Source organism: Stegodyphus dumicola, chromosome 7 (genome assembly GCF_044657685.1).
Source record: "Stegodyphus dumicola isolate Sdum_Otavi_A_Nest chromosome 7, ASM4465768v1".
NCBI lineage: Eukaryota > Metazoa > Arthropoda > Arachnida > Araneae > Eresidae > Stegodyphus > Stegodyphus dumicola.
The window spans coordinates 39,021,337-39,033,433 of record NC_140774.1 but is presented as its reverse complement, the minus strand read 5'-3'; the positions used below and the strand labels follow the sequence as shown (position 1 = coordinate 39,033,433).

The 12,097-nt window shown below is 30.6% G+C and overlaps 1 protein-coding gene across 1 annotated transcript in view; it reads left to right on the top strand.

Annotated features, from left to right (window-relative positions):
* Nucleotides 1–11,554, top strand: part of LOC118185390 (protein gooseberry-like) — a 181,827-nt gene extending 170,273 nt beyond the window's left edge. The window contains exon 7 of the mRNA XM_035355235.2: nt 8,568–11,554. Within this exon, the coding sequence (XP_035211126.1) occupies nt 8,568–8,918 (351 nt within the window). The 3' untranslated portion in view covers nt 8,919–11,554. The remainder of the gene's footprint in view (nt 1–8,567) is intronic.
* Nucleotides 11,555–12,097: the final 543 nt, after the last annotated feature.

The following is a 12,097-nucleotide window of genomic DNA, read 5'->3' as shown; positions in this document are numbered from 1 at the left end:
TTGGTGCTAAAACTTAATCCACGCTGTTTTCTTTCACAAAAAAGTGCATGCGGAGCCGTTCTTGACAACACGCCTCATGATGCCCTTGTGTTCTTTAGCGATGAGGCTCATTTTTATCTTTCCAGTTTGCATTAAGCAAAACATGCGATAATAGATTGTCACGAATTCCCGAGAATTTCATGAGAAGCCCCTCCATACAGAACGTGTGACTGTTTGCTGTGCATCGTCCAGGATAGGCATTATTAGGCCATGGTTTTTTGGAGAACATTTCCCTGGACGCCTTATCTCCTTACGAGGCGATTGTCAGTGGCCAGCGCGCTCTCCTGATTTAGCCCCATGTGTTTTCTTTTTGTGGGGCTGTCCGAAACCTCTAACGTCTAAAGACCCTGGCTCAACTTAAGAACAATATTCAAGCTGCTATTGACAACATACCCGTTGATATCCTGGTAAAAGTTGAAAGAAATTTCAAAACTCGACTATCTCAATGCATTGACTAGAACGGAGGACACCTTAATGATATTGTTTTTAAACTGTAATAAGAAAAACACTTTAAGTGTCTCTCCATAACTTGGAAAAAAAAATCATCTGATATCGCCTATACTATTCGTTTTATTCATTTTTAAAATAATAAAACCTGCCGCACCCGGTATTAAGAAGATATTGTTAAAATATTAAATGAGATTTCACAAATTATGTACCTCGTCTATGTTGATTTATTGACCTTTAGGGTACAAAGCGGTGATGAATATGGAAAAAGTGGGGATCCGTTGTTGACTATGAAAGAAAACACATGAATTCGTTTTTCGCGAATGCTTTCCAATCTGTCTGCTCTCCCCCCCTCTCCCCCCCAAAAAATTCTGTTTACAAAGGTGGAGTTACCTAGCATGTTAAAAAACAAAAGGCTTATAATGTTCCATAAAGCAATTTGAAGAGAGAAATCTTTAAAAGAAATTAAAACTTTAATATCAGTTTTATTTTTCTATGTAATAATTTATTACGATAATGTTCAAAATGTAAATTTTATAAATTATGTTCCGACATATTGAGTACATGAAATTTTAATATTAATTTTGTTAAGATCTTTTTATTGATGGGAGTGCGTAAATTTACATGTCTCATTGTCTATTTGTAATTCTGCATTTTAATTTCCTCCTGATTTAACGAATAACCTTGATTTAATAAATTTTGTCACCGGTTGCAAAGATTCCTTCAACCAGATCTGATAGAAGTTTGGCAGATGAGGCTTATAACTATTCAAAAGGCTGTTAAAAATTGAGCACATATGTTGAGGGATAAAGAAATTAAGAACGATCGCGGTTATGAAGAAAGTTCTAATGGTTTGTGGTATGAAAATAACCAAAATTCAAAAAGCCAAATGCCAATCCAGCTATTTTATTCTTGCTTGGGAATTACGTAGCAACTACGCGATTAAAAATCGTATTAGTTTACTACTACAGCAACATACGTGTAATGAAAAATATTAACTTTCAACTCATATGTATTTGAACTGCAAATTTTGTAATGAGAACACAAACAAATTTCATATGAATTAATTAAATTAAATGAATGGTATTAAAAACATTGCTATTTTCACCATATTTTTTTTTTCATAAATCTTTGTCTTCTTTTATCACATCTTTTTTAATAAATGAGTTTTTCTTTTTTATTTTAATTCGAAATTTATTTTTAAGTTAATTAAAGAGCTGGGGATTTAACAAATGTCCTGGAATTTGTGATAAATTTCGTTAAAGCTAGAGGCAATAATATAAATATATCAACATGCAAAATTTAAATTTATGCACTCACATCAGTATGAACTTCACACTTAAATAGATAAAAATATTAAATGTGCAGTTGTAGCAATGTAATTATGAGTAAACAATATTCTTATATATTTTCTTTAGTCTCCCAAGGAAAACACTTTAAAAAATTTTAAATTAGGAAATTCTGGAATTTGCTAACAGTATTTTAAATTGACTTTTTTTTTTTCCCACTTTTTCAGTAAAAAATAGAAAACTCTTCTATAAACGGGAAAACCCGTTAAATTCTATTCATTAATCTGAGAATGCTACTTTAACTTATTACTATTATTTTGCATATTTACTTCACTACCACTTTTCTTACCAATATTTTTAATTACATTCTATTTCAAATTTTATTTTATTCTTTTTAATTGTCTACACATTTTATTTTGGAATTCAAGTCTTTAAATGAAATGCATCCATAATGGCAATATGTAGTCTTTTAAAGTGACTGACTCTTGTATGATCGAAAGTAGTACCAGTTTATAATTGTCAAACTTACGAGCCGGTTACTTAAATGTTTCACTTTGATGCTGAAGATGTAGCAGTTTGTCAATTGCATACGCGATATAGATGGAGGAAAAAGAAAGGGAAAAAAAAAGACACCCCCCTTCTCTTTTAGAATCGATATCATGTACCGCAAACCATCAAACTTCCGTCAGACTATCTCGCCCACAAATTGCTCGCCTTGTCCATCAAACCGCCATTTGCTACCAACAATTGTCAATAAATTTTGACGGCGGCTCAAAAGCAAAAAACATATACAACAAAAAAGAAGAAGAAGAAGGCGCTTCAATCGAGGCATGTTTCGATTTTCACGCTTCCACTCTGGCGATAGCTTTGAACTGGGCGTTACCGAGGAGAAATTATAGCGCTTAACTTTTGAAAGGAAACACTCTTGACGCGTGATAATATCACTCGCAAAAAGCGAAAGTGACGATCACAAGGTGTTTTTTGTGTGAAGTAGTCGCTATTGCCCTCTGGCGGCGCAAAATAGAAATAACTTGAGCTCTGGAGAGCAATTAATATGACAGATACAGTGGGACAGAACTTGGCTTACTTTAAATAGGGGAGCGCAGAATTTTATGCATAGAGTTGGTGTGCTTTTATGTTTTGTTGCAAAACAGAAATTATTGAATCGGTATAATTGGTAGCTGAAATTTATATCCTTCTGGGGGTACTTACGTAAGTATAATGTGATCTACGAAGCATTACGCACCGAATTTTTGTACAGAGAAATCCTTGTTTATCCGAATTAATGAGATGAGAAGGCTGTTTGGATAACATATTTTTTTCCGTATAAATGCGTTCACAGTTAAAGGCAAAAGTAAATACCTTAAAGTATATATTAAAATACATTAACATATCTATTTTGCAGTAGAATTGAATTATACACTTAAATTATTTGACATGATGAGTATTCTTGAATTTTTTTTTTTTTTTTTTTTTTTTTTTTTTTTATTAGCGCTTACGAACATTTACGTCATACCATCACATAAATAGTATATACGAAAATAATTTTCTGAACAGGAATTTAACCGTCCAGCTTTTTTTTTCATGTTATATTCGTGAATCACTTGGTTTGATTATGAAATATTTATATACATCTAAAGAATGGACGGGAAATTGGTTTAAGATATTGAGAAAATCTAATTTTCGAGCTTATTGACTACCGTAATTCTTCTCATTTACCAGAAAAGATTCATTTATTTCAAAAAGTTCCAAGGGTTACCCCCCCCATTTATTTTTAAAAGTTTTCATTTATTTATTCGTTTAAACCTTTCATAATTTTTTTTTAGATATATGTACCAATTAACAAAAAATCCAGGTTTACATTGAATTCGGTATTAGTTTATATTCAAAATGAGAGCACAGAAATCCTGAACAGGTTTTCGCGTATTGTGAAATTTCAAAATAAGGATCATAACTATGAGCATTTTGCCTACAGAGTCTGAATCGTAAAATTTAAAGTTCGCTTATTTAATTAATATATAAATAAATGGAAAGGTATCTTTGTTTCTACATTTCAGTTTTTCCTTCCTCCTTCTATTTTTTTAGAAGAAGAAAACACTTTTTTATACATGATAAGAAGATTTTATATATGACACATCTCTGAAAGACTAAAAATTTGCACCTTCTTTAACAAAGCCTTGTTCCTTAATCCCATTAGTTAGTTACTTAATCCCACTAGTTAAAGGCACATGGGATGTTACAATCGCAACGACTCCTGTTTTCCAAGGGGCACCTAAATCAACTTCTTGATTAAAAGAAACGATAAACATACGTTGGATCTTAAAACAAGGAACCTCAGAAGTATGTCTGATGAAGGTTCATCACTTCACAAATCTTGACACCGATAAGAAACTCCGTTTCAGCTGCGTTTGTAGCATAGACGCTCTGATCATCAGTACTCATCATTCGAGCTGAGTATAAGCGTTCATTCAGGATCGTTCGGTTTATATACCGCTTCAATTTTCATTTTCTTCTTGCTTGCTCCTTTCATAGATCGCATTTGAGCTGCGATTCTAATCAATTTATAGGAGACACAGATGGTCTCGAAATTCTCGTTCTTGTTAGTCTAAAGGGGCTTTGTCCCTAAAGAACTATTGTTTTCGTTTTGCGATTTTGCGTTGATTCACTATAAATGTCCGTTTCACTTTTCATTCTGTTGCCACCAAATTTTAGAGTCCTGCATTATATTTGAAGAAATTAAATAATGAAAAATCTGCGTAAATGTACATTTCTCGCATTGTGATAAAACAACGGTACATAGAGCCATCGAATTTTGAATGACGTAATCCTTCTACGAATATAGGCATGTGGAAGACCAAATTTGAAATTTAGAATTTGTTTTATTATCGATTTCATATTTTCTAAAACTTTAACGAATTTTTGAGTAACAAACTCAGCGATTTAAAAGCCAGAAACGGCAACACTCTACGGGGGGAAAAAGACCTTTTTATCTCCAGCGCGCGGAAATGTGCATTGGAAATTCTAAAGATATGCTCATTTTAAAATTATTTTGCGACATTGCTATTGAACTGAATTTTCTGGTTTAAGTGCAAAGAACATGATATTTAATAAATAAAGGTAACACACAAAACGTTAAAAACGCCCCTTTGGACGCAATTTAAAATCTGAAACCTTTCAGATTTTTTTTAAATATATATATATAGATATATATATATATAACTTTCGACTTTGATAATTGTGCGGAAAAGAATGTATACTGTTACGATGATTATCAGATTGTAGTACATGTAGACTGAAAAATGGAAGGGAGTTGAGTATAAACCCATAAAGTGGCGTATGAAACGAGAATTCCTAAACTAAATGTCAACTGGTATTAATATAGATAAGCAGATATTCAGAAGTCAAGAGTTAGAATCACACACGGATGATGTGGGGCTTAAGATTCAATGTAACTAGATTTTGGTTTCGCACAAAATCCATGCTATTCTTGCCTTGGAAATAAAGAATATGCTTTGAAGGATGTGGTGAAGAGATTTCAGCAAAATATTTTTCAGAGTTATGATTGAAAATCCACAAAAAAAGACAGAGAGGCATCAGATGATTCCAACAGCGGTGACATCAATAGGAAGACTTACTCAATTGTACATAAATATTAAAACATAAAATAAAAAAAGAACGTATTTTTTATTGGAGCATTAACAATACAAGTTATTTCTAAAAATCCTGTAACATTAAATCTTATGGATAAATATGGCTATGTATAATATGTTTGGTGTTGCCAAGTACAATAAAAAAGAGAGCTATACAACTAGTTGATAGGGCAGTTCCATAAACAACTTTCAACATTCAACGGCTAATCGTTTTTGAATTATGAGAGATACAGACATATATATACATACGCACACACAAAAAAAATGTCACAAAAAATCCCTTTTGAATCCATGTTGCAATCCGTTTGGGGAAAATGAGTTCTTTATTCTGCCCATACGTGCAGATGTCACAAAAATAAATAAATAAAAATAAAAAAGGTTTAAATTGATTCGGGACCGTTAAAATGGATATTTCCTTTGAAATTTTTCGCGATAACAGTATTTAATTTATTTCGTTCAAGAAAGTAAAAAAGAAACCGACTTTTTAATAGAAAAACTTTTATAATAGGCATCCGAATTTCAATCATGCTCCTAAGATACATTTGACAAATTTTACAGATAAGCCTACAGCAGCAACGAAGCAAAAATTAGGCACGTTTACAGATAATTAACTATTAAATATCATTTCTTATCAGGTTTCAGATAGATAATTGAAAAACTGTTGGAGAAAATTACTCCGGGTTTGCGCGTATTTAGATGAATAACGCATAAAGAATATATGCTATACCAAACTTCCCAGATGAAGCTGGAAAAGTAATACGGGCTAAACGTCTGTTTCGATCACTCTATAATTCAAGATGCTCTACATTGAATTATGATACGCTAATATGTATACCTTGCCTTCCCCCCCCAAAAAAAGGGGGACAATTTTATCTCCCATTCTACTGGGTCGACTGACGAAATTTAACTTGCTTTTTTCATGTCTCGAAAACGAAACTTAGGATACATATTAGAGTTATATATAACATTGATCTAACATAGGTATTCTGACACAAAATCGGACTTTTTCTGAAATGATATATCTATTGTTTTCCATATTTCGATTCTACGACTCAAATTATACCAAAATGCCAAGTTTTGTAAAAATCACAAGAGCAGTTTTAAAAAAATTAGCCCTTAAAATTTTAGCTGCTTAACATTAATTGAATTTGGTATATAACAACATACGTTATTTATTACTACCTCTTTTTTTTTATTAAACTTATTTGATTCCTTCCTTCACAATTCGAAATTTAAATTCAATTCAAAATAAAATCTGCAGCTATTTTACTTTGTTTTTTTTAATACTATTTATAAATTTTTCAAAAAAAAATTTATATAAAATCTATAAATTTTTATCGTCACCAAATAAATGTATTCCTAGGTAATTGCAAAAAAATTAGACTTTTCTATTCAAAATTTCCTAGGATATACGTGAACGCCAAATGTGCTGTACAAATTTTGTTAAAATTATTTGAAAGAATGAACGATGCACTTTTTTCCCGACCGTGCACAATGAAAAAAGGGAAATGAAAATAGGTTACAGTAAATTAAGATTTCGCCAAGTTAATAATTCTTGGAGCAAGCCGAAAAAGGGCTCCAAGATAAATTTCTAGATTTCTTGTTAAGTTTCTCACCAATTTTACAAAATTTAATATGTGGAAATAATTTGAGTGATAGTATCAGGTTCAATGTTCCTTCTAACCTTCTTCGGGAACATGCAAGGACCTGACTCGGAACAGAGAGCTTACTAAAGCTATGTTCAAAACTGTGGGAAGTAAACAGGATACACAAGAAGGGTATACAAAACCCTTTATTTTTCTCTATTTACAATGACTTCCGTACTTCGGAATACACCGACCCGCTACTTGGGGTCAAAACGTAAAAGTATAAAAATAAAACTAAACTCTAATTTAACTTTAGAATAATAAACGTGGAAGATTGGCCTTATATTAACAGGAAGCGTATGTAGCACAGAGAACTGTGAACACTACAATACGTTTAAAATTTATCAAGAGGATTAAAACCTCTGGCCTGGAAGGCAACAAGCAACTGCGTAACTTCTAAGGTAAGCGGCCTGCTTCGACTCACTGCTTCCTCTCTCTCGCTTGGCAAAAAGCCACAACTTAAATACTTGGCGTTCGCCAGACAAACTTTGCATAAATACCTTCACGCTTTTAATTCTGGCCGGAAGTAGAAAATAAGAAGTGATAGTAAAGATTTAAAATAAAATAAACGTTAGTAAAACTTAAGATCCTTACAGTAGAACCAAAATACGGAAAACAAATTGATATGTCATTTCAGAAAAGGTCCGATTTTGTGTCAAAATACCTATGTTAGAACAATGCTATATATAAATCTAATATATGTCCTGAGTTGCACTTTTGAGACATGAAAAACGCAAATTAAATTTCGTCAGTCGGTCCGATAGAACGGGAAGTATAGGAGCTGTCCCATTTTTTTTTGCGCAGTGTACAACTGCAAATCTTTAACACCACCCTTTCCTCCCGTAAAATTTCTTGTGGATAATCATGCCCTTATACCATGCTGGGAAAGCATAATAGCAAGTTATTTTAAATAATAAAAAGACTTCAGTGTCTAAGACATAACTTCGCACTGAAATACTGATAAATCATAGAATGACTTATTAGAATTTTGTGCACGAAGCTCTTTGGTTATTTGTTTATTTATCTGTTGTGTGTTATTTGTAAACTAAAAGTAGATTTTTAAAATTTCGTACCACTAAATAAGCTTTCTTTGAAAAGGGATTGATAAGCAAAATAAATTAATAAACAGATATTAATTAAGCTTAATAATCATTAGTGCAAACACTGAAAATCATTCAAAACAATTGCTCACGAATTACTTAAAGACTTTCTAGAAATTTGTGAACTTTCTAAATTTATAAATATGTAGAGCAAATGAATTCCTCTCGTGAAACAGTATGATGTGGACGTTCGCAAACGCTAACACACAAACAAACAAACAAACAAACAAAAAGAAAAGAAAATGTATACATCCTGTACATATATAGAGAGAGATCTGTTTTCGTAATAATAGTTATACTTTTCCTCTAACTGGAAACTGAACCTGAAAATTTACAAAACTGTAGATTTTACACTTAAGAAACAATATTACATTCACCGTAATCTCTCTTTTCCAGATGATGTCTATGTTACATACTTCCGTCTCGACATCAGGCACAGCGGTGGATTACACACATCATCAACACGCCGTAGCTACTGCAGCGGCCGCCGTGGGTGGGACGGCCCCCACAAGTGAGGAAAGTTCCTGGAACGCGGCTCGGGCAAACTTCAACGGGTGGGGAGCTCAGCAGAATGCCAGCGCAAGTGATGCCTTCTCCGCTGCAGCCACCGACCATCTACCGCATGGGGCCGGCGGTGAGGCTTACGCTCCGTTCAACGGCATGGCTCACCATCATTACCCGGATATTAAACCATCTTTTTATTATGCAGGACAGTACGCAACTGGAATCAGAGGGTTACCTATTTAAATAAAATCGTCTTGCGTTAAGTGTGTGTAGACCGCTAGATAATTAAGATAAGAACTGGTTTTATTTGATGGGATTTGTTGCTTTGTTATGATTAACTTTTCTAAAGTATAAATAGGACCAGCTGATAAAGTTTGAGAAAAGACTTTACAAAATGTTTAAAAGGTGTCTCTTTTGTATTTATTTATTACAATTTTCTTTAACATATATGAATAAATCTTTAACGTATATGAAATAATTGCAAACTAATTTTAAAATGCAAACTAATTTTTAAAAAAATAGGAAAAAAAATCTTTTTGAGCGTAATATTTGTGATATATAATTTCAATCATTCGAATAAAATACATGGGCTTCATTTAGGGAAATTAACTTTAAAAGCCAAACACAAAGAAAAAAGTTAAAAGGCATCTATGTAAAAATTAGTAATCGAAAATAGAAGAAAAAGTATTACACAAAAAAGGGAAAATAAAAAATAAATAGAAGCATTTAACTCAAAAATATGTTAGCTTGAGTATAAGAAGTAAATATATGTACTTCTTAAATTAAATACACTACAAATCTTAAAGACTTTAAACAAGAGCAGAAATGGACATATGACCAGCTTGCACAGGGAAGAAAATATGCCAATATAAAATGCAAAATTAAAGGAGAGAGGGAAGATTTATATCGGTGCAGAATTTTGTATAAAAACATACTAATTTTTGCAGCAAGTGACATAGGTCCTACTCTTTCAAAATATTAAAAAAAAAAATAATAATAATAATTAGTTGGTCTTTGTTCATGATAAAGCAAATTTCATTTTTAAGTGTCTCTTTTTCAGGTTTAAAAAAGGAAAAAATTGTACCTGAAGGAGAGAAAGTATCAAATGTCCTCAAAATCAATAAAATTTTTTATAAAATTTATTTAAGTCTAAATTAAATATTTGCATTTGACATTACATGCTTTACATGTATGGTTTTAATATACTGAGATGCCTTCATAAACATACTAGCACCTTCATGCAAGCCAATCATTGTTCGAAAAAAACAGAAACTTTTATAAGAATGCTCTGGCATAAAGTTGGCTAAATCCTTATGAAGATGAGTTTTGAAATTATAAAAAACAACCTTAAAGCAAAACCGTAGTTTTACTTGCATAAAGGGCATCTTCATGCCAGGACAATGGTATGCAAACCAAATTGTCATTTTCTTTTTAAAAAAGATAAAACATAGTTAAATAAAATGATAATTGATCTAAAGTTAATTTTAAATAAAAATATCTTAACTGAGATTTGCTTTAGAATATATTTGTTAGGGCACATACATGACTGATGAAATTATTCTTGATAAATATACCAGCATATTAAGGAAACTAATTAAATAAAAAAATAAAGCATAGGAAGCTAGACTATTCCTAAAATTACATTTAATTAATGTGATTTTGTTCAATGATAGCTGCTCAATAATTAATTTCTTTCTCTTATTTTGATAATTTGGCAAATTAAATTTATTTTAATACCTGTATAATTGTTTCATTAATGCATTTATCATATGACTTTCTTATAAATATTCAAAAACATTTTATTCTTGCAATAAATGAATATTAAGCATATGTTTATGCAATTTTACTCATAAAATTCCTGTTATCAATCCTGAATCTTCAGCTGTTTTGCTCTTTTCTTAAGAAACAAAATTTTTGTACTTCTTTTGAGGCGTTCTACAAGGCAAATAAATTAAATGATATAAGTACCATAGTCTGAAGCAGTAAATAAATTTTATTTGAATGTTAAAATCAAAATATAACAGTTGAATTATAGGAATTTATTTTTTAAATGTTATGTGCGCAGGTAACAAACACAGTATGGTTTTTAGAAAGGCATTTTAAAGCTAGGGAGGAAATCACTTTATATTCTGACATAGTAATTAATCTCTAAACTATGCTAAAAATGAAATTATAACAGCATCGAGGATAAAATTAAAAATAAATTTCATAAATTAAGTCAAAACTATCTTAATTTTTAGAAAAATCTTTTTTTAATCTTTTTTTTTTTTTTTTTTTTTCATCTAAATAAAAATTAAAATTTTCTATTTTTAGCTCTTAAAGTATACATTGTCACTACTAATACTGAAAAAAAGAAATTCTTTCTTGTTTGTTCTTCATTCTTCTTTATAATTTTCAAGTAATGACAATTACATACCACATTTTGTTCAGTATTTATGATTACAAATACCAGAGCATAAAATGTAACATGGTTATGGTATAAAAAAGATAATAAATAGAATTTGTGAGTGATTAAAAAACATTTTTTTGTGAAGTTGCTATTTTATATATCTATTCCGTCCACGTAAATAATAAATTTGAAAAGCACGTGATAGAATTCTCTCATCTATTTTGAATCTATGGTAGCTATAATATAATATATACTCTATATGAAATTAATAATGGAACAGAATTGACATTCAAATTGAAATAACATTCTATATTATTTCAATGGTTGTTTGTATAAAGTAATTTTATAGGCAAGTGATTGTAAATAATTTGTGTTATAATTTTGAATGTTGTACACGGTTTTGTGTTAACCTATTGTAATTTGTCCTAGTTCTTTTGTAATAATATTTGTAATATTTGTAAGTTTAAAATTGTGCAATTTGTATATATTTTCAAAATAAATAAAAATAGTTTAAAATATTTTGTTAAGAACTTTTTTCCCTCACAAAAGAATAGTAGCAAATGTTTATGTAACATTATAAAATTGAAAATTTTAAATTGAGAATTTCATTTGATAACTTCTTTTTACATCATACAGAATGGGGGATTCTTATTTTACTGGAATTAAAATTTGAAAATTCAAATACGAAATTTCAGTTAGTGAATTTTACTACAGACAAACTACTGAAAAACATTCTTATTCAAATATAACTCACTTAATTGAGCATTACTGTTTAATGTTGCAATAATAGGAAAGAGCAAATAATAACGATTTCTTTGAGTTTTTAGTACCAATATTATTTATTATTTATAGAGGAACTTTTCCAGCTGAGCTTCTTCATGACAAATCATTTGAACATTTGAAGTCTCATGAAAGGTGCTTTAACAGTATTCAGTCACTTTAAGCATAATAATAATAATATAATTCGATGAGAGGTATTTTCAAGGATTTAAGTTAAGTAACTTGCTTCAACTAAAAATTTCACAAAAAATGG